General features: G+C 45.3%; 1 protein-coding gene across 1 annotated transcript in view; it reads right to left on the reverse strand.

The window, feature by feature from the left end:
• pde5ab (phosphodiesterase 5A, cGMP-specific, b) overlaps positions 1–24,236 on the reverse strand; it is a 41,518-nt gene that overhangs the window by 6,010 nt on the left and 11,272 nt on the right. Inside the window, exons 4-15 of the mRNA XM_060035908.1 lie at positions 21,848–21,921; positions 18,308–18,416; positions 18,039–18,123; positions 16,194–16,369; positions 13,241–13,291; positions 7,710–7,856; positions 4,850–4,975; positions 4,602–4,696; positions 3,869–3,956; positions 3,013–3,113; positions 2,261–2,338; positions 1,783–1,846 (exon numbers count right to left, since the gene is read on the reverse strand). Of these exons, the coding sequence (XP_059891891.1) occupies positions 1,783–1,846; positions 2,261–2,338; positions 3,013–3,113; positions 3,869–3,956; positions 4,602–4,696; positions 4,850–4,975; positions 7,710–7,856; positions 13,241–13,291; positions 16,194–16,369; positions 18,039–18,123; positions 18,308–18,416; positions 21,848–21,921 (1,194 nt within the window). The remainder of the gene's footprint in view (positions 1–1,782; positions 1,847–2,260; positions 2,339–3,012; positions 3,114–3,868; positions 3,957–4,601; positions 4,697–4,849; positions 4,976–7,709; positions 7,857–13,240; positions 13,292–16,193; positions 16,370–18,038; positions 18,124–18,307; positions 18,417–21,847; positions 21,922–24,236) is intronic.

Below are 24,236 nucleotides of genomic sequence, written 5' to 3' on the forward strand. Positions count from 1 at the left end.
AGGGGGGAGACGAATAAAAGACAAACGACGGGGAAGCGAGCGAGACAGAGTGAGTCAGAGGTGTGGAATCCATCGAAAATCAACAACGAAAATGAACGCGAGAGCGAAGGAAAAAACACACGGAACCCAGCTTTACAAAGGAAACTTGGGAAACGGAGATGTGAAAGAGATATGAACCAGTTGGAACTGGAGCGGCCCCCGCCATGTTAATGGCTAAGCTAATGGTCTCAGCCTGCGAATAAAATGTGACCTACTGCTGGGAGGAGGGCCAATCAGAATCAGGTTCAGAGAGTGTGTGTGTGTGTGATTATTTGTGTGTGTGTGTGTGTGCGTGTGTGTGTTCACTCCAGACAACCTGTAACTGGCTCGTTGATTGGCAATGTGTAATCAACGACTGAAGCACAGCAGGAAGCACAGCAGACAGAGAGAGAGAAGAGAGAGGGATGGAAAATGAGGGGAGAGGAGGAGACGACGAGAGAGGGGGAGACAGAGGATGAGAGAGACGGGGAGATAACAGTCTCAACGGGGTTGGTTGCAGTCACGCAGGGCTGTGTGTTTTGGTGCATCTCTGTGTGTGTGTGTGTGTGTGTGTGTGTGTGTGTGTGTGTGTGTGTGTGTGTGTGTGTGTGTGTGTGTGTGTGTGTGTGTGTGTGTGTGTGTGTGTGTGTGTGTGTGTGTGTGCTTTGTTCTAGAAGGTGTCATCTGAGGACCGTGGGGCACAGCTGTTTGAATTATAACGAGCACTCGGTGATCCACACACACACACAAAAACACACACATGGCGCGGCTGTCCCAGCACACTGCACTGGGTTGGGAGGTCCTCATTAGGTCAGGAGAGGATAACAATGGGTGTCTGGGGAAGAACTGCACGCAAGACAGAGGAAACAGCATTACAGTGGGGAACAGATGGAGAGAGGGCTGGAGAGAAAGAGAGAGAGACAGAGAGAGACACAGACAGAGAGACAGAGAGACAGAGAGAGAGAGAGAGAGACAGAGACAGAGAGAGGCAAGGTGAATAAAGAAAATAAATATGAAAATAAAAGGAGCGATAGAGAGAGGCAAGGAGAATACAGAAGAGAGGGATGAAGAAAGATAGAGAGACAAAGTGAATGCAGAAGAGACGAATGAAGAGTGAGAGAGCGAGAGCGAGAGAGAGAGAGAGACGGAGAGAGATGCAAGGCGATGCTAGACGAGGCAAGGAAAAGAGACAGACGAGGGAAGATACAGGGTGACGTGTTATGCGAGTGAGTGTAGTCTACAGAGTTACACAACAAAGTTTCCTTTTATGAAAAAGGCCACAACGTACAACGCATCACACAATGGAATCCTTCTGAAAAAAAACACAAATAGAGAAACCGCTGGTGTACTGAAGACCGGCCCCAAAAAGTAAATTAAGTGGTCTAAAACATTCCGATTGTAAAAGTTAATTTCCTCTGTCGCCTTTATACATAGCGACTTATAAGACACAATAGTTGTGTAGCATCTTATCCTGGCTATCTTTGTTGCATACGGGGAATGGGTAAACCAAGCGATTGTTGGTTAGATTATTGGTTTTATGAACATCCTTACTGTAATGACAGCGATATATTGTTTCACCTCCTCTGCCAAATGTACTTACTGTAAGACGCTTTAGATAAAAGCGTCTGCTAAAATGCCCTAAATGTAAATGCAAATGTTAATAACAGAGGCTGTAAAACGTGCAAGGCTTGATAGAAAGGGACCACTGTCAACTGTGACACTAAAGTACTAGTGCTCAAATACGAGTACGATTCCTCTTCCTACCCTCTTCTGCACGGGCCAGGGCTTGGTGATGGCGGAGATGTCACACGCAGTCATCAGCATTGACCTGTAGGGGGGATCCAAACCAGCACACAGTGCCGGGGCACTTAGTTTGTCTCTCCACCTTACCTTTGGAAGTACTGTGGTGTGTGTCGGTTGTACAAGTAAATTATCGTCTCTTTTAAGAGAATGCAGTTAAGACTAGAGATACATAATCATATCCATACACAGTGTCAGGTAACCTTATATCACAAGTATAACTTTTTTCATGTAACTTATCATGGGATGAAGTCCTTAAAAAAACAGTTAATCAATTGATTATAATAATAGTAATAATAATAATAATAATAATAATAAGAAGAAGTTCTGAATTTAAATATAAATATTTTCAGCCTAACATGAGGTTAACATTCGATACTTGTGCATGTGCTTGTTTGAATGCATATGTGTGTGTGTGTGTGTGTGCGTGCGTGCGGCTCACCTCAGCAGGTCTCTGTGGTCCTCGTCCTCCCAGACAAACTGACTGTTCTTTGTCAGCTCAAAGAATTCCCCTCTCCTCCTGGTGGCACACACACACACACACACACACACACACACACACACACACACACACACACACACACACACACACACACACACACACACACACACACACACACACACACACACACACACATTAAAATACCAGTTAAACCGGTAAAGTCAAAACCAAAAAATGGATTCCGTTATGTGAGCAAAAACAATTCAATGACTTTTTCCCCAGTTCATTGTGTTTTTCATGTATTCATTTATTCTTAGTATACTCTTAGTATTCATTCATACCCGTTCTCATGTGCTTTGCAGACATCAGCCAGCACTGTCACCATTTGCTTCATGCTAATAGCGGCTACATAGCCAGGTGCTTCACTGCCAGCACAAGCATCTAGCTAATCTAGCTTTGAGTGGTTACGATACCACATCTTCACCCAGCCCCACACTCTCTCCCTCTATTACTAGTCTCTCTGGCTCCCCCTCTCTTCCCTGTCTCTCTCTGACTCTGTTTCTCTCCCATCTTCTCTATCTCTCCCTATTTTCCTAGTATCTCTTACTCCACCTCCCTCCCTCTATCTATCTCTCCCTCTCTCTCTCCTCCCCCCACCCTTTGGTGTGTTTAGAGTGAGAGAGCAAGAGAGCGAGAGAGCGAGAGAGAGAGAGAGAGACTTCCAGCTGGGTGTGACAGGTAGGGGCACCTACTTCATGTACACAGCCAGATCGGTGGCCAGAATAGCCCTCTCGATCATCTTCAGAGTGGCCTTGTACCCCTCCAGGGACAGGCCACTCAGGATCTGGTTCCCCTGGGAGAGGAGACGGGCAGGAAGAGAGGGATATGCAAAGGAGGGGGAAGAGGATAGAATGAGATGCAGACGGGATGATGAGTTGGAGAGTTAGTATACATTTACACATGCATTTTGGGAACAGGGCCTCAGCAATGGAAACCCCATCTCCTTGCCTGTGTGTGTGTGTGTGTGTGTGTGTGTGTGTGTGTGTGTGTGTGTGTGTGTGTGTGTGTGTGTGTGTGTGTGTGTGTGTGTGTGTGTGTGTGTGTGTGTGTGTCTCCAGTCCAATGGTTCCCAGTAACTGTTATCTCCAGTGTAGTCATAAAGATGGTCCTGGCCTGGAGTTTACCTCTGTTTTATTGTCCACTCCACTCCCATGTTATCTGGACAACTCTGCAATAGACCAGCAACAGTGTTTGTGTGTGTCTGTGTGTTTGTATATATATATATATATATATATATATACACACATGTGTGTGTATGTGTGTGTGTTTGTGTATGTCTATGCGTGTGTGCACAATTCGCACACATCTTTGTGTGCTGGGGTTTAGTGTGCGGCTCTTTTTTTGTTCGGTGTGAGTTTGTGTATGTTTCCAATGTGTGTGTGCGTGCAATTCATCTGTGTCTGGTATGTCTTTATGTGTTGTGTTTTGAGTGTGTGGGTGTGTGTGTGTGGGGGGTATTTCTTTAGAGTGTATTTGTTCGGTATGTGTTTGTGTGTTTTTATTCTGTGTGTGTTTCTGTAGGTTTTCAGTGTGTGTGTGTGTGCTTACTGGACTGTTCAGGATCATCAGACATTGGTCAAAGTGATGGTGCTCCATGGTGGAATGGCAGTAGAGGTGAGCCAGGGGGTGGGCACTCCTGCACACACACACACACACACACACACACACACACACACACACACACACACACACACACACACACACACACACACACACACACACACACACACACACACACACACACACACACACACACACTCTCTCAGCAAGGGACCTGTGTGTATATATACACATGCCACCACTACTCAGTACCACACTAAATATATGTGACATGTCTCCACCGGCCAGCAAAGCCACACTATTTACACTAAGCAACGCACACACAATCACACATTCACTCACACACGTGTTCCATTCTCATGCCAAGCTACAGGTGTATACACATACCATATGTTGGTCCATTCATCCAGAAATCCATCAACCCGTTTTTCATCCCGTTCAATTTGCTTTTCCAGCCATCTACTTATCCAGCCTTTTCTTTTATGCATTCACCGTCTCTTCTCTTCTTCGTGTCACTCATCCATCCCTCCAGCCATCACACACCCCTTCCTCCCTCCAGCCAGCCAGCCCTTCATTCATTCATGCATCTATCCAATTTCATCCCTAAAATACTAATAATCAATTAATGATCCATCCCACCACTTTTCCTCCCCCCGCCTCCCTCCCCTCCCCCCACCCTCTCTCCCTCCCCCCACCCTCCCCTCTCCCCCCTCCCCCCTACCTCTGTATGTAGGAGTTGTTGACTCCTCGGTGGTCCAGGTCGTGGCTGAGCGCGGCGATCATCAACGCCAGCATCTCCAGGTCCCTCATGTTGTTCTGGAGGGGACAGGGGGGGGACAGGGGGGGGACAGGGGGGGGACAGGGGGGGGACAGGGGGGGTGCGTGAGAGGGGGTGTCAGGGCCGCCGAGGTCACTGGGAAGCCATTTGCGCTAACACGCGAGCTAACACGCGAGCTAACGCCGCCGTACCTGCAGGCGTCCGGACTTGAGCACGGCGAACATGCACTGTGCCGTGTTGAAGGCGTGCCGCCAGTTGTGGTAGACCACATTCCGCCGGTAGTTCTTCTTCACACTCATGATCCAGTGGCATAGACTCTGAGGGACGGGCAGGAGGGGGGAGGGAGGGAGGGAGAGAGGGGTGGGGGCAGAGTCAGAGCCGGGGTGAAAAAGAAGCAAAAGAAGGCTTAGCTAATGGAGGAAGTAGAAAGAGAGAAAGAATCGGACCGTGTGGATTAAGAGAGAGAGCGAGAGTGGTTCAACCTTCAAAACAAGTGAGAATAAAAGAGAAAAATAATAATTCTCCTTGAGTATTCTGCGACCATATGGCTGATAGGTAATAGCTACGCCCCCTCCATTCTCCTCCGTCATCAGCATTCCCTACGTTCTTATGGGCGAATTATTTGACATTTGCTATTTTCCAACTGACAGACTACATCGTTCTCTCTGGGTGGGCAGACGTCCCTCAAATTCCAACATTTATCTTCAGTCAGACCCCCACCTCACCTCCCTCATCCTCCGAATCAATGTTTGTCTTTATGAAGGTCCATTGGTCTTTTTCTCTCCCTGTCTTTCACAACCTCTCTCACCCTGTTCATCTCTCCCTTTCTCTCTCTACCTCTCACCCTGTTTATCTCTACCTCTCTCTCCCCGTCCCTTTCTATCTCTCTCCCTGTCTCTCTCTCCCTGTCTCTCTCTACCTCTCTCTCCCTGTCTCTCTCTCCCTGTCTCTCTCCCTCTCTCTCTCTCCCCGTCTCTCTCTACCTCTCTCTCCCCGTCTCTCTCTCCCTGTCTCTCTCTCCCTGTCTCTCTCTCTCTCTCTCTCTCTCTCTCTCTCTCCCGGTCTCTCTCTACCTCTCTCTCCCTGTCTCTCTCCCTGTCTCTCTCCCTCTCTCTCTCTCCCTCTCCCTCCCTGTCTCTCTCTCCCTGTCTCTCTCTACCAGAACACTCAATGTAGAGAAGGATGTCTTCCCATCATGGAAGACCTCAGGGCTACCACAGAACCAGCAAACCCATGATGTGCATACTGTGTGTGTGTGTGTGTGTGTGTGTGTGTGTGTGTGTGTGTGTGTGTGTGTGTGTGTGTGTGTGTGTGTGTGTGTGTGTGTGTGTGTGTGTGTGTGTGTGTGTGTGTGTGTGTGTATGCGTGGGGAGGGGTTGGGGGGAGGCGGGGAACGCAGAGGGTAAGTATGAGTTAGCTTTGGCTTTTGATGCACGGTTTTCAGTTTGATGTTAAAGAGAGAAAGTGCGCGTTCGGTACAGATTCAAATCAGCCACAAACTACTTGCTTAAAAGACAGCCGAAACCTGAAACCGCACAACATAAAATAGAAATACACATGAGCACTTGCACGTGGACACAAGTGCACACGCACAGCCCGCACTGGTTTCCCTCAAGGCTGTCATGTGCTACGCGGTACACACTCGCAGTAACCGTTCCTGACATCAGTCTGTTTCCTTCCTGAAGCCCTTACACAAAGCCCTCCCCCCCCGTGTCTCTGCTTGAAATCCTCCTCTTAAAGTTGGTTGTTAAAGTCCCTTTCTGCAAGCAATGCTTTAGTCTATCTTTAGAAGTATGGGTCATGGTGAGGGTCTTGCGGTTAACCCCTAACCCTTTAACAAAAGCAACAGCAGAAAAGAGCGATTAATGACATGTATATCTTGACTTAACCCTTACACAAGTTGATGAAAAACACAACGCGACACATCTTCACATGTTAAACAGCTTGTGGAGAACCTCGTTAAAGTATGGTTGAATCATTTATTCAGTCAATGTTAGCCTAGAAACTGCAGTGGCTGTGGTCTCTCTCTGTTCGTGCAGGGACTATGAAACTATGTTGAAAACGTAATTTTGAAAGCAATGACAACTTCAACCCGTGGGCGGCTCTAAGCTCTGAGAAGATGTTCGGGATTCTTTGGTTACATAACAGACGCTCTCCCAATGGACAAGGGCTCCAATACAAACCTACCCTGAACCTAGATGTGTGTGTGTGTGTGTTCGAGGACTGCATGCCTGTCCGTTCCCCTCTCTCTTCCTCCCTCCCTCTAACCCCCTCTCTCCGTCTCTAACCCTGTGTCTCTCGCCCCCCCCCCCCCCCCCCCCCCCCATCTCTCTATGGCCTTGTTTACACAAACGCTTTAAATCTCTCCTCAAATCTCTCACAAATCGAGACATGTTTCCAGCGTCTAAACACGCAGGAATGGTTGCACTTGAGATGAAGACTACAGATGAAGCTGGTTTAAACCTGAAACCTGCATCATTTAATTTTAGATATGTTTATTTCGATCCAACCATTCGTCTCTATGACGACTGGTTTCAACTGCCAGTTAATTGGCACTCAGCCTGTATTGTGGTAATATATTCCTTTGTAAGGAGTGGTTTTTACATTGTTAAGTAGGGAGCCAATTCAAAATCTCTGTTGATTGATATGTAGCATTCCAATATATTTATTGTTTTTCAATGATCCAAATACCCTAATTGATCAATATAGTACCGGCAGGAAGTACTGGCCAGTGTTTCTCCCAGAGCACACTCTGGCTACAGAATTTAAAAGTTCTCTTTTGGATGTTGATATTTAGAGGGAACCAGCCCCATTCGATTAATTCATGTGAATATCACATCAAATCCAGTGTAGTGTACAAGAGTACAAGAGACATATGAAAAATATATACATGTACAATTATTAAGATAATAAACACAGCATGCTAACTATTAAGCATTATTGCGCTATTTGCATGTGTGTGTTGTTTGTTGGTTTTTATAATGTTTGTATGATGAATGCTGTTGTTTTTGCACGTTACTTTCTCCCAGCGTGTGTGGGTGTCTCTCTCACCGTGTACTTCATCTGGTAGTTGTGCACCAGGTTGAGGTCTATGAACATACGGATGGTTGCCAGGGTCGTCTCCATGTCGGACAGCTCAAAGTCGCTGAAGCTGAAGTCCATAATATGCAGGGTCTGGGCTGAGGGCACCGTCGCGGCCTACACACACACACACACACACACACAGACACACACACACACACACACACGCGAGTAAACAGAAAAATAAACACGCATATCAATATAAACACACACACAAACACACTCACACACGAATACACTGACAGAAAGACACACACACACACAAATACACACAAACAGACACAAACAAACGCACGCACACGCCGATTAAAGCATTTAAATATTTATATGGTCAGTGGAGAGCATCATAAAATATACGACTTCCCCTTCATGCAATCAGAGATCCTGTGCCAGCGAGCAGAGATCCTCCTAGCAGGCATCAACAGAGCACAGTAATGATCAGCACCTACTGATCCACACTCGGCTAGCCGGGCCCGGAGCAGGCAGAGAAGGCAGAGCACAGAGCAGACTAACAAACGTATTGCGAGGGAGAACTTATTTTCTCCCGGTAGAGTCTGTTTCCTCTCCTCTGACTGTTGACATCTTACAGTGAATTTGTACCGTCCGTGTGCGATTGAAATGGGTTTTTGTGTATCTTTTTGTTATACAATTCTTTATAGATGTGTGACTCTGGCTCTGCTGTCCCTGGTCTGTGTCTGGCCTGTTTTACATTCCAGTTTCTTTAATGTTGTCATGACACACACACACACACACACACACACACACACACACACACACACACACACACACACACACACACACACACACACACACACACACACACACACACACACACACACACACACACACACACACAAAAATGTGAGTACTTGCGTATACCTATGCATAGCTTACACACAGACAGTACTGTAAGCATGTGTGAATCCATACATAGCAAGACACACACACACTGTCACTGCGCTGACCCTGTGGCCGTTATCTATTTATCCTCCATCACTGAGTCCAGACTCAGACTGTTCAATACACACACATAGACAGAGACAGAGACAGAGACAGAGACAGAGAAGGGAAGGAAATAGAGAAAACGAGGCGGAGAGAGAGTGGAGACAGAGAGATATGCATAGGGCAAGACACAGATAGAGAGAGTATGAGTGAAGTGGGGAGAGTGTGAGAGAGGGAGAGAGAAAGCCAGTAAAAGCCAGTGAGAGAGGTTAAGTGAGCGATAACGAGAGTAAGGGAGAAATATTGGCTGAGAGACATTGTAATTCAGTGATAGGATTTACCTTAAGCTCCCATCAATTCTGGCCAGTGTCAGGGGGCAAATGAATAATCAGAAGTATGGCACGCCCTAGTTACACTGGCTGTACACCATTTCCTTTTCAGTATCCTGACTTAAGGGTACAATGTTTGTTTCCAACCAAGGAAAATGCAATATTATAATTGGTCATTTAATTGGAATAATAAGAATTAGATTAATAATGTAAAATAATAATAATAGCCTTTATTTATTAATGAATAAGTAAATAGTATTAGTTCTACAACTACTACTAATAATAACATCAATAATAATGATAATAATAACCTAAAAATGCTAAAAAATATCCCCATACTATATCAATAACAATAGTCTAGGGACTCTAAGGATAGACATATTAGGGAAATCACTGAGGTACCTGCAAATTGGCCTTTGCCGGTCTTACCCAAATTGATCACTGTGCATCCAGAAGGGGGGATGGCTGGGTTAGCATTAGCTTTTGGTTAGCCGCTTCCATTGACCTTAGCCAACTGAAGATGCAGTAGCTTAGCTCCAGCTCATGTCAGGGGAATACACCTTAAATTACTCTCAAAACATTTCCAAAGTGTTCAACCGAATGGTCGCTTTATCAAAACAAGTTCCAGTTCCAGTTCTGCATTATTTCCAGCGAGGCCGCCTTAATGCCCACGCTTACCTGGGCTGAAGCCCCAGGGCCCACGACCATCAGGGGGCCTATCATGAGATGCAGTCATTATTATTATTTTTTTTAATACTGGCTCATGATAGGCCCCCCAAATCGGCGTAGGCCCAAGACAATGAGATATTTTCTTTGGGGCTTACAGAGGCCTATCTTGAGCCAAGAAAAAAGGCGGCTGGGGCCAGTGGCCACTTGACACCACAGCCACAGTCGTCTAACCCCCCCCCCCCCCCCCCCTCCCCCGTCCGGATTTCTGGTCCACCTCCCCCCCCTGCGACAACGGCAAAATGTCGGGAAATAATTTACACATCTTTATTGTAAGATCCCCTCTCAGGGGGCCTACGAAACCTCTCAGCCCCAGGGCCCAATGACAGGTTAATGCAGGCCTGAGTGATGTGTGTCGACAAACTGCTAACGTGTTTTGTTGTACGGAACTCATTGGAGATCTTGCTAGGCTACTAGAACTGCAAGTCACTGGAAGCAGCTAGCGGAAAGCAGACGCTAACCCAGCGAGCTCCCCTTCTGGACACACAATGATAATGCACACGCACACACACGCACTGTCTAATGATGAACCCGTAATGAGGGGCTCATTCAAGAGCCCTCGGCCAGGGTCAGGTGCCCGACAGCGGGGAGATGTGGGCCATCTCACCTCCGTCTGGCACACAAACCACACTCTCTAACTCGGTCAGCGCGCATGAGTTCACCGACACAGACTTGCATGTTATGCGTGGCAATGAGAATTGATTAATTCATGTGAATATCACATCAAATCCAGTTTAGTAAGCCAACACAAAGTAAGCAACATGAACACTGTGAACTGGGTATATTGTTTAGATTGTCATGTGTTTAGTATGTCATGTAATTTAGAATGTGTGATAGTACATTCATGACAGTAAAAGTGAGCCACAGCATGCTCATCAAGGGTTTTTCTGTCATTTTAAAATTTGACGTTTTTTTTGTCAAAACAAACAAGACATATTTTAAGAAAAGGAGACAGTGTTGTCATTTGACATAGTTCTCCTCCCCCCTGTGTATTTAGCATTAGATAATCTTCTCGCTCTTCAAAGTGTAAGAAAGGAGCAAAAGGTGTAATTAGGTCGACTGAAATGGAGACGGGTTGCCATGGTAACAAATATGAAGTAGTTAAATATATAAGAAAAATGAATAATTAAAGCGAACAGTTATTAGGTCACCGTGCCGATCCCTTTTTCTCTCTTTGGCGTTGGATTCTGCCTTCAAATGCTGTGCTCAGAAATAAAAAAACAAATCACAGTGAAGTGCTGTCAGAACCTCCCAATTATAGAGACTCTGTTGAAGCATGAGCCAAAAAAAGGCATTTCACTCAGGGACAATGAAAGGGAGAGCGTTAGAGACAGGGAGAGGAGAGGGGAAATCAGATAGAAATTGAGGGTGAGAGAGAGAGAGAGAGAGAGCGAGAGCGAGACAACAAAGGAGAGAGAGAGATAGAGAGCAGGAGATGTTGATTATATAGAATGGCTGGCTGTTTGGCTTTACTTAACACACAGAAAGCATGTGTCTGTAAGTAAGTCTCTCTCTCTCTCTCTCTGTGTGTGTGTGTGTGTGTGTGTGTGTGTGTGTGTGTGTGTGTGTGTGTGTGTGTGTGTGTGTGTGTGTGTGTGTGTGTGTGTGTGTGTGTGTGTGTGTGTGTGTGTGTGTGTGTGTGTGTGTGTGTGTGTGTGTGTGTGTGTGTGTGGATCATAGAGAATGGCTAAACAGGGTTTTTTTTGTGCTGATTCAGCGCTGGGTGTCAACTTACATAATCTCCAATCTCTTCTTCAAACACTCACACACTCATTGACCCTCAGGCAGGACATCTGTGTGTGTGTGTGTGTGTGTGTGTGTGTGTGTGTGTGTGTGTGTGTGTGTGTGTGTGTGTCTCTGTTCATATGTGGAGGTACCTGTGTGTATTTAAGCTAGTGCATTGAATGAGCTCATGGTTGACTGTCAGCTTGCTGGATGTTGAGTACAGATGAGTGCATTATTTCCCCGCTCATTTAGAGATGTGTTCTGGAAAGAATTGTAATACAAGCATAGCAGTGTATAACACTATACGATGAGGGTGGTTAAGATATCGTGGCTGCACATTGGTGTTATTAGAGTGAAGACTTTATGATTATTCTGTAATAATTGAATATCAAAAATGCTAAATATATATAATATATACTTCTCATTTAGTCCAAAAACGTTTTTTTCTTTTTTTTTTCTTTATATGGTGCGTGTATGCGCGTGTGTATGTGTGTGTATGCAGTGGTGTATAAAGTACTCAAAAGCCATACTTAAGTAAAAGTACAGATATACCTTACTGGAAAATTACTTAAGTAAAAGTAAAAGTCACCTTTTAGAATAGTACTTAAGTAAAAGTATTAAAGTATCTGATCTTTACTGTACTTAAGTATCAAAAGTACTTTTCTGATATTAAATGTACTTAAGTACTGAAAGTAAAAGTACAAGTAACCGTTATCGAAACTCCTCCCTATAACTGCCCTCGTCCAATCATGCCTTAGCACTAACTGGCTAGATAGATACCTCGCCAGAGATGGAATAAGAATAAATAATCTTTATAGGTTATTAGCTAGCTTGAAATATTATATACAAATATTACCCAGCGGTGAAAGAACCTTGCTAGTTTAAAATGTTGTGCTGGTGGTATTTATTGAGGTCGTGAAGTTTCTAATTTTTTGATTGAGACCTGTATGATTTTGCTTTGATTATTGTTGTTTCCCCTTCGTTGTTGATCTTTTTTGAAAACATCCTTCCACTGCATATTGCAGTCCATTTTGCCATGATCTGGATGCTGTCGCGGAGTTACTCCAAAAAAAAAATCACTGACACTGACAGATATCATAGCCCGACCTATTATCCCGCAAGCGCTGGTACACGTTACTTAATATTGATTTTGGTGTCATCCAGGATCGCGGATTTTCGGAAAACTTAAGTCCCTGCCCAAAAAGGGTATTTAAATTAGCTTTGTAGCAAAAATGGCACATATACAGCGTATTGAAGTGTATAAGATAGTGTTGTAATACTGCGTGTACAAACCAGCCTGATACAAATAGTAGAATTTTGATAGCCCTTGCCCTCGTCCTAGCCATGCATTTGTGTGTTGACAGTCGTAGGAGTTTTGATCGACGTAGCAACAGTAACTAAGCAAGGGGGCTTTGCGAACGTGCGCTGGGACAGCTGATTCGCCAAACAGGCTTGCAGTCTGTGTTCTACCACAGTCCCCGACGTTATCCTCATATCTCTCATGATTCATTTTTTTTTTTCTAAAGATGAGTTGATTTTGTAACGAGTAAAGAAGGTTTCAAGGGAAATGTAGTGGAGTAAAAGTATCCGTTTTCTTCGCAAAATGTAGCGAAGTAAAAGTAAAAGTACAGAGAAATATAAGTAGTAAAGTAAAGTACAAATATCCAAAAAAACTACTTAAGTACAGTAACGAAGTATTTCTACTTCGCTACTATACAACACTGTGTGTATGTTTGTGTGTGTGTGTTAATTAAATAAAAGGTTAATTACCGCTGTTACCTGGAGAAGCCGAGTTTCTTCCTCTGCGGCTGAAGCGTGGTATGATAGGACCTGGAATACACACGCACACGCACACGCACACACACACACACACACACACACACATTTACATCACTCCGTCTGGTAACCAAAGATGTTTGCTCAAAAGTAAATAAACTAAACAAAGCCGGATTTTGATCCAGCAAACTGTGATGTCACCAAGCACACACACGCGCACATGCACACGCACACACACACACACACACACACACACACACACACACACACACACAAACTTACACTCCAATTACACTCCTTTTCTGATAACCTGATTGGCTGATGGTTTGTAATGGACAGAATGATTTAAGTATAGTTTGGTGACAGAGAGAGAGCGAGAGAGAGACAGAGAACGAGCATGTCTACACGGACCTCCCTTCAAGACCCCCTGCTGACCCCTGAGACTCTTAAAAAGGAAGTGTCGCAAAGCAGAGCGCAGATGGAGAAAATCAAATCTCCAGGTCCATTATGATATCTATAAAGAGAATCTTCAAATATATAATACAGTAATAAGAAGCGCCAGAGAATCCTTTTTCTCTAAGATCATAAACAATAACATCAATAACGCACGCATCCTTTTTAGCACTGTTGATAAGCTTACAAATCCTCCAGCTTCAATTGCTCAGGAACTCCTGTCGACTAATAAATGCAATGAGTTTGCATCTTTTTTTAGCAATAAAATAGAAGGCATTAGACAAGTTATTAACTCCGCCTTGTCCGGTACGAAAAACATGTCACCTTTGTTCCCAGAAAAGGATAATACAATAACTATGACACAATTTAACACCATCGACTATAAGACTCTCGATGAAATCATATCACATCTTAAACCTTCCACCTGTGCCCTCGATGTTTTACCTACAAGTTTTTTCAAAAATATTTTTAGCTGCTTGGCGAGTGAATTAATACAAATAATCAATAATTCCCTCCTATCAGGACATTTTCCTGAAACCTTGAAAACTGCAATTATTTAAAAAGAGCAGCCTAGACCCATCTTCACTTAACAATTATAGACCCATATCAAATTTACCTTTCATAGGTAAAATAATTGAAAAAGTTGTTTACCAACAACTCAGCAACTATTTAACCATAAATGACCTCTTTGATAACTTTCAATCAGGCTTTTGCCCCTTACATAGCACTGAAACGGCCCTTATCAAAGTCCTAAATGACATCCGTTTAAATACAGATTCCGGAAAAATGTCAGTTTTAGTTTTACTAGATCTTAGTGCTGCTTTTGATACGGTAGACCATAATATTTTAATAGACAGACTCGAAAATTGGGTTGGGCTTTCAGGCACTGTCATAAATTGGTTTAGATCCTATCTACAGGACAGAAACTACTATGTCTCCATTGGCAATTTTGTATCTAGTGAAATTAAAATGACATGTGGAGTTCCCCAAGGATCAATCCTGGGCCCTCTTCTATTCAATCTCTACATGCTTCCATTAGGACACATTCTAAAAAACAACAAAATTGCTTACCACAACTATGCAGATGACACTCAAATTTATATAGCCCTGTCACCAAACGACTATAGTCCCATCGACAATCTCCATCAATGCATTGAACAGATAAACAGCTGGATGAGACAAAATTTCCTCCAGCTAAACAAAGATAAAACTGAGATAATTGTCTTTGGTGCAAATGACAAAAGATCAAAAGTCAGTGCCTACCTTGATTCTCTCTCTCTTCAAACTAAAAACCAGGTTAGAAATCTTGGTGTAATTCTAGACTCTGATCTAAATTTCAACAGCCACATAAACTCAATAACCAAATCAGCCTACTATCACCTGAAAAATATAGCAAGAATTAGAGGCTTCATGTCTAAACAAGACCTTGAAAAGCTCATCCATGCATTTATTTCGAGTAGGCTGGATTATTGTAATGGTCTTTTGACAGGCCTTTCAAAAGGAGCTGTTCGTAAATTGCAACTTGTTCAAAACGCTGCTGCTAGAGTCCTAACAAAAACAAAAAAATTTGAACATATTACACCTATTCTCAGATCTCTACACTGGTTACCAGTCTGTCAGAGGATTGAATTCAAAGTACTCCTAATAGTCTATAAATCGCTAAATGGTCTCGGGCCAAAATACATGTCAGACCTCCTTTCACCTTATACTCCAGCTAGACCCCTAAGGTCAGCTGGGACCAGTCTATTAATCACTCCAAGAGTGAAAACAAAACACGGTGAAGCAGCTTTTAGCTATTCTGCCTCGTGCAAGTGGAATAAACTCCCTGATGAACTAAAACAAGCCGAAACTCTAAATACCTTCAAAACCAGGCTTAAAACCTTCATGTTCTCCAGTGCCTTCGACTAAACACTAGCACTTTGTTTCACTCTTTTATTTTCGACTACAACACTAGCACTTTGATTCACTCCTTATTTTGAGCTATATTCTTATTTATTTTAATCTTTTATCTTTATATACCCTCTATTTTTATAACTTTATCTTTTATGCTCATTTGTATTCTTTTATCTATTCTCCCTGTTTTGTATTTCTTATGCTCTATGTAAAGCACTTTGAATTGCCATTGTTGTATGAAATGTGCTATACAAATAAAATTGCCTTGCCTTCCCTTAACAACACAGAGGAAGAGAGGCTTTCCCTGATGGACTTTGTGGGTGGGCTAGTGTGTAAGCCTGGTATAGTGTGTGTGTGTGTGTGTGTGTGTGTGTGTGTGTGTGTGTGTGTGTGTGTGTGTGTGTGTGTGTGTGTGTGTGTGTGTGTGTGTGTGTGTGTGTGTGTGTGTGTGCACGGTGGCCTACATGTGTGCAAGCGCCTGGCCAAGTGTGAGTTTTTGCGTGCATTGTCTGTGTGTACGCCATGAGTGTGTATCTGAGCCTGCATAATGTGCATGCACCTGGCCCAGTGTGTGCGCGTGTGTCATGCGTGCGTGCGTGCGCGCGCCCACCTCCAGGGTGACCTCCTGCTTGGCCATGGCCCGCTCCACGCTCTCGTACATCTGGGTGTTCTGGATGCCCAGGCCGCAGAAGATGGCGAAGGCCTCCAGGAACTGCTCGTCGTTGCGGTTGAACGCCTTCACGCCGCCCGTCGCCTCGTCCATCTTGTTCACCAGCTGGCACACGCCTACCCGAGTCCACGTACGCACACACACACAAATGAATGCACACATAGAAACACACACACACACACACACACACACACACACACACACACACACACACACACACACACACACACACACACACACACACACACACACACACACACACACACACACACACAAATGTAAACACACACACACACACACACACACACACACACACACACACACACACACACACACACACACACACACACACACACACACACACACACACACACACACACACAAATGTAAACATTGAAACACACACACACACACAGATGAATGCACACATAGAAACACACAGGTGAATGCACACATGGAAACACACAAACGCACACACACACACAGACACACAGACAAACAAAAGAACACACCCACACAGGGTTACACACAGTGTTTGATAACACAACGCAACAAAAAATAAATTGTTGATGTTGCAAGAGAAAGGAATATCGTCCTTCAATTCAAATCAACTGATATTTTAGGACAGAACTGGGAAACGGTCGGGTCGTCCACAGCTGTAGCATATGGTACATGGCTTATCTCTTCCCCCTCTGATAACTACTTGGTATTCACACCGCAGCCTGCTGTGGGTCGTATTGCTACTTGTTGCTAACCCCGGACGGCATCTATAATATGCATCCTTATCGTCAGGCGTGCATGTAGATGTCTAGAGAGAGATCTGGCTTGAGGGCTGAATCTATCATTTAAAACGATTTTAGGGTAACAAAACAGTTTTTTTCATAAAAAAATTGTTTTGTCACCTATAACGCAGTGAGACATTAACAAAAAACGAAGTGAAATGCTAATTCTAATCACTTCCTGTTGTGATGTGGCCCCCCTCCCCAGGGAACCCTGGGCGGCGTGGACGAGACGCAGAGAGGCCCCTGGCCTCGTTTGATCAGCACTCTGAGGCTAATTATGCTAATGCTAATCACTGGGAATGAGTCGGTGGCAAGGGCAGACGTCTGTGTGCGTGTCTCTCAGTGTGTGTATGTTTGTGTGCGTGTGCATCTGTGTGTGCGAGCGCGTGTGAGCGTGTGTGTGTGCGTGTGGTGATTCTAGCCTTTTTAGCCTGGTGTGTGTTCTAGGGATACTTATTTTGCCGATAATTTTATCCGTGTACATTTTGTTATACATGTCAGTGAAGGAAGACGTTTGTTTTCCTTTTCCTTCATGTCGGTGAAGGAAAAAGTTAGTGTTTTTTTATAAAAATACAAACTTTTCTTGTTCCTTTTGGTGCAATTGCCCCTAAGGATTACATTACATTTGGGAGATGACAGATGCAGTGTTCTCAAAGCAATACCGGACCAATCTCAAAAACAGTTCCCTTTGAACCGGAAAGATCAGAAAATACGAAAACCCCAGAAAAGATCATTCACACAGATTCACAAAATGGTGGGAGGCAGACGGTGCTTAGATCGTTGGTTCTCCCCTGAGCATTACTAGCCGGCTCTCAAGCTGCTGTCAACAACAGACGAGGGGGATATGGGTCAAGGTGGGCTTTACAACCCCCTCTTCCTGACACTCGGAACGGCCCGCCGAGAGGAGACACAAAGAGAGAGAGGGGAGGGGGAGGGGGAGAGAGAAAGGGACGGACGGAAAGGGGGATACAGGGAAAGGGAGAAACCAACAACAGACGCCTACCTATGACCTTGTCCTTCTTCCCGTTTCCGATGGGCGTGCACAGCAAGCTCTTGATGTGGTTACTGGGCTGGTCGGGCTTGTCACTCTGAAACACATCGATTTTAGATCATTAAATGTATTAACACCTGAAACATTGTCCATTCGACAAAAAATTCAGAACAGCCATCCTCAATGACATGTGCAACGATAAGAAAGAAGAGAATGCAATACCAACTACAATGTGGGACCAAGGACAGAGGAGTGACCAAGGACAGAGGAGTGGGACTGACCGTCCAGGGAAAGCGCAGGTCCTTAGTGACGTCTGTGATGTTTAGGGGCATCGTGGTGTTCTGCACGTACTGGGCGTACATGTAGTTGATCTGGCTGACGTCACACTCTCTGTGGGAGATAGGATTTGGTCAAGCATTGGGGGTTGCCTTTGATGGACGTTTACATTCAGGCGATTTTGCAGAGGCTTTCATCCAAAGCGACGTACAACCGTTCATACACACATTCACACACCGATGGCGGAGTCGACCACGCAGGGCGACAGCGAGCTCCTCAGGAGCAGTCAGGGTGAGGCGTCTCACTCAGGGACACCTCGATACTCAGCTAGGAGGAGCCGGGGAATCGAACAACCTTCCGATTTACAAGTCAAACCGCTCTACCTCCTGAGCCACCCCTGACCTACTCCAGCCCCACATGGACTGTGAAGGATCTAGGTTTGGTCCTTTTTACATTAAGAAGTCAGGGAAACTTCTTTTTTTAAATTCCAGCAACGCAGATGTGATTGTGACCCCAAGTCTGCAAGATGTGCACTCAATTCCCCCGATTGCTGATACGAGCATAGCCTAGCGCAATAACTACCGCCTGCTCTTTGTACAGCCACACATCTGCTCTGTGATCCTAAACTATCAGTCTATCGTGATACTAGCACAGGGATAGCATCCCCGCCAACTACGGCCTGCTGTCTGCATGGCCAAACATCTGTGATAAAGAAGAGCATAAAAAACATAAGCAAACATTCACCCAAACACACATGGATGCTAAAAAGAGCATCCGATTTGTCCTAAGGTCTTCACAGCACTTAGCAGTATTAGCATGAACTCTTGAACAAACACAATCGGTCAAATCCCTCAGCACCTAATGAGAACGTCTCGGTGCCTCACATGAGTCCAAGTCTGACTGTGGTTAGCCATGTATGGTTTTATAAATGATGGAAATGGATATATGTAAACATTAAGTGAGGTGCACATCTAATGCCAGTGGATGTTGGCAGGGTTGACTCGTTGTGACTGAACTGTATTGTGGGTTACGTGCCGGTTTTGTGCGAATGTGTGTGTGTGTGTGTGTGTGTGTGTGTGTGTGTGTGTGTGTGTGTGTGTGTGTGTGTGTGTGTGTGTGTGTGTGTGTGTGTGTGTGTGTGTGATTGTGTTGAAGTCCAGGTGAAGTATGCTCCCGTATTTGGGTTGGGTTTGTTTCCTGGCTTTGGGCTTGTTATAACATGGTACTTTTTTTCCCGAACCCTAGCCCTAAGATATATACCTCAGATCGCGTGGCTCACAAATCGGTTCATTCTGAATATTATGCCAGCACATATCCGAACAATTACGTACAACATTGTATCAATGTGCAATTAAGACCCCTGAATGCTTATGCTAAAAGATACTGCCAAGACAGTTTGTGGGGTGCATTGGATTGTTTGACTTATGACTTTTAACATTTCCAGTCCACTAAATCAGCCAACAAGCTGAGAAAAAGTCAGAGCTAGCTAGCTTCCTGTTCCACACACAGGGCCCGGGTTTCATGTCCCTATAAAAGCATCCAGCGGTTTGCCAAGTTATCACCGAAACCCTCTTCCGTAGTGCTGCTTGAGTCTGTTTGACTTGTGCTCCCCAGTCCCAGCTGGTATTGTGTGACACAGAAACTGCCTTGCTTTTCGGAACATTATCAGACATAAACATTAGGGGATTAAATACACATCTGATTTGGTTGACTTCCTGATTGCGGGCTGATTATTTCGGCTTCCCTCTCAGCCTCTCGGAAATATTCTTGCCCAATATAAATAAAGAAACCACACCATCAGACTTGCATATCAAATCTCTCTCTCTATCTCCCTCTCTTTGTTGCCGCAAGGCAGTTTATATAATGTCTCCATCTTTTGTTGACATTTCTTCTCGGTCTGTCCATTATGATGTGTGTCATGTTTTTGAAAATGATGCTCTTGTCTATGCCGATCAACCCCACACACACCCTCAGTACACAAATACAAAAAGACATGAAAAACACAAAATGATCCAACTGAAAATGTCAGTTTTTGATAAGCTAAATCCTGCTTGTTTTTAAAGTGGATCAAACAAAAGAAAACCGTGTATTCAACCCCTCCTCCACCAACCACCATCTACAACTTAGCATCGGACCAAACGGTCAAAGTCAGGGGAGGCGATGACAAGGTTGGGTCGCTTCATCCAACTAGCGGTACGCCAATCGGCTAGGGCTGTTTCCACTTAATCATTTCCCTCACGTTGCATCCGTCCTACTCTTGCCTTCTCGTCTCACATCTGGTTTGATGCCGTCCCAAACCTCCACATCCACAGAGGAACAGTGAGATAAGGGTTAGATCCCAGTCGTGACACACGAGGACAGACGCCGAGCTCGACTCCGTGTCTAACGAGGCACGGCATCTTCGTTTGTAAGCTGACCCATTTAACGGGCTAACGTCAAACATAACTCGACCCCGCCGACGATCGCACACAACCGTGAACCGTGCTCACCGCGCGCTCTCGCCGCGCACTTCCATACTCTTCACACATGTGCGTTGTCTTCAGGAAACTTCTGGAGCACATCTGTTCACAGATCCCCCCCCCCCCCAGGCCTAACTCATTCAGTTCCCACTCATTTTTAACTAATAGAATCTGTCGAACGCGATAAAACCATACGTCCGCTCCGAAACAGCTGCGATGGGATGGCAGTTCCTCCGTCTCCGCGTGGGGGGGGGGGGGGGCACCCCTTTAGCCAGTCTTCAAAGAGCCCCCCACTCCTCACCCCTGGAAACGCAACATGATGGCGGCTCAATGGCTTGTGATTGAGAAGGTGTTCCCAGTGCATCCCAGAGCCAAGAAGTGATTCTAGGGATAGAGATGGAGGGAGGGCACGGACCCCAACCCCATGGATGTTGGCAGTTGAGCGAGAGAGAGAGAGAGAGACAGAGAGACAGAGACAGAGAGAGAGACAGAGAGACAGAGACAGAGAGAGAGAGAGAGAGAACATCCCATAAGCCTTGAGTTTCTAATGCCGCACTGAGTTATTTTTATTTTGCCCTGGTGTATATCTCCCTTTTTCCCCCTTAAAAGAAAAACTCCAAAATGCTTTATTGGCAAATAGACGACAGCGAGTCATACTGACTTCAACGTCTAAAATCTCTTTCCAGGGATCTCTGTTATGACGTTCCTGCATAGATACTCATCACAGGCATGTCATCCAAGGGCCCTAGGGTTTATGCACGCTCATCATATGGTTTTGTTTTGTCTTGTTTTGTGTGTTTGGCAGAGAGATAAAAACAGGAATAGAAGTCGATAGAGAGTGTGAGAGAGAGAAATAAAAACTGAGTGAACGAGAGGAAGACACAGAGCACACTAAAGGGAGGATTTGGTCTGACATTTACACACCGACAACACTTTGTACACGCACAAACACACACACACCCCTAGAGTGTGTGTGTGTGGAAGGGATGGTTGTTATCTTTATCCAAGGAAGACAACAAGTGGAAACAATTAGCAAAGAGGACGAGCACAACTTCAGTAGACTTCAATGAATTTAGACTTTTGTACCTTTTTGGGGCATCCAGACCATCGCTGAGCTCCTCGTATTCCATGTGGAAGACACTGGAGAAGGTGTTCTGTATATGGGGGGGGGGGGAGTGAGAGCGAGAGAGAGATTATTCAACTGAACTTTGATGCTTGAACAGCAGGCGTCACTCGGGTTGACCGAAATGCAGTTAGGCTCAGGCAGGGCCGTTGAACCAAATCCTGGGCCCTGTATACAAGAGGTACTGATGGGCCCGGGCCTCCCCCCCCCCCCCCCGAATTCCCCCTACTAGCCCCCTGCGCTGAATTGTTGAGGGGGGGGGGGGGGGTAGAGAACAATTGTTGACGGGGGGGGGGGGGGGGGGGGAGGTAGGAGACGTAGCCGTGTGCGACTCCTAACACTATGGGCTGGTGGATAATTCAGATAAAATATAAAAAAAAAGAAAAAAAAAGGGACTGCCTCACTTTCCCCCGCAGTCCGTCGGCCCTGGCTCAGGTGACAAAACACACAAACAGACCCCAGCTCCATTTCATAACCTCAGGAAGGGCTAAGACATGTGTATTTGGGTGAATGTTTGCTTATGTGAGTGTATGTGTGTGTCTGTGTTTGTGTGTGTCTGAATGACGTGTCCATTTTGAGGCGTACATTTTTCTAGACCCCTTGCAGTTACAATTCCAAGTCTTTCTAGTTTCTACCCAATCCACAACAAATAGACAAAAAAGGCAATGTTTTCCTTATGTCTGTCAAGCCCCGGGCAAACTCAAATGTATGAGTTTAAAAAATATATATATATAAAAAATTGGGTTTGAGGTAAGAGGGGTGTGTGTTATCCCCATGGTTACCGCATATGATGGTACCGTCGTTGTGTAGGAGCGTCATAATGAGCGATGTTGTGTATGAAATGCGCCACACAGGTGTCCGGGAAGCCTAACCCTCACTTGGACGTGGGCATGTATTGAATCGCTGCCCAGACGGAGCCTCACCACCTACACACACCGTAGCGTTGAACCAAAAGTGTTTTGAAAAAAGCTAAACCTTCTCTCGGACGCCTCAATCAACTGCTGCCCAGACAGAGCCTCACGTGTCCACAGACTCCCTTGGTGGTGGCGTCTGGGGGCCTCGGAAAAGGCACTCGGACGCCACCAAAAGAACGCCACCTCGCCCCCTCCCCAGCAGACAGGAACGCTCACACTGTTTTGGGGAGAATGGCTCTTTCTTTTCTAACTTAGGGTAAGAGTGGATAACAATGAAATAGATCAATATGTTGACGATCATTTAAGACAAACAAACACGTTTAAAACCCCAAAATAACGGTTTTGGGTTCACCGGCTCTTAATAAAAGACATAAAACATCTGCTTTGTTCGATCGTCAAAAACGAACTGCACTGAAGCTTTTTGGCGTATTTTATTAGGAGGCCATTACTCCTTCTACACGCAAAGGATAAAAAAAACACCCCCAGCGAAACTGTGAGACGCGACCCCCATTCACTTGATATATCACCAATTAATCCCGGACAGAAGGGAACATTTATCCCCACATTCCTTAAGACCATATATGGTCGTGTTTTCTCCTCCCTCTCTCTCTCTCTCTTCCTCTCCCTCCCTCCCTCTCGCCCCCCCCCCCGATAACAGTTGAATCCATCTTCTTTATTCCCTGCCGACTTTAATAGGTGGAGAAGGGGATGTTTACGCTCGCCGGTGGCGTGGCTCGGCCCAGAGTCGCCGCCATAAAAGAGATCCCCGACATTTTCATCCAACCTCTGTCGTTTTTAGCGAATAACCGCCACACATGGACGGCGTGCACGAACCCTGTTGCTTTGTGGGGTAGGCATCACCATGACCACCCTTTTTCAACATACCTGCACCAAGAGCGGTCATAAAGGCAGTGTGTACACAAGGAAGAAGGAGACCGCCGCCGATGTTGTGACATTTATATCGGTGTGCACGTGGAGACGGAGGGAAAGTTTATGTTTCCCGTCCGGGGACGAGGGCCGGAGGGTCAGCTCAAGTGTTTTCTTCACAGGGGGGGGGGACACGGAGGACGGAGTTATGACAACCCCCCCCCCCCCCCCCCCCCCCCCAGGAGAAACATAGGGAAACATAAAGAAATAGAGACGGATAAACATATAGGGAAAGAGAGAGGAACACAGGTAAGGGAGACATAAGGAATCAGAAACATAGTGAGAGAGACAAATTAAAACAAGAAAAACAAAACGATGGAGACACAGAAAGGAATTGGACTGACTGTGCTTGACCTTACATTAATAGATCACATGCAGGTGCAGGCAAACACACCCACGCACACACATTAACTCTCACACACACACACACACACACACACACACCCCCACATGCTGACGTAGAAAGGGATTGGTGTGGATTTTTAAGCGTTCAGCCAAATGTCAATCCCTA

The sequence above is a fragment of the Gadus macrocephalus genome, chromosome 17 (genome assembly GCF_031168955.1).
Source record: "Gadus macrocephalus chromosome 17, ASM3116895v1".
Lineage (NCBI taxonomy): Eukaryota > Metazoa > Chordata > Actinopteri > Gadiformes > Gadidae > Gadus > Gadus macrocephalus.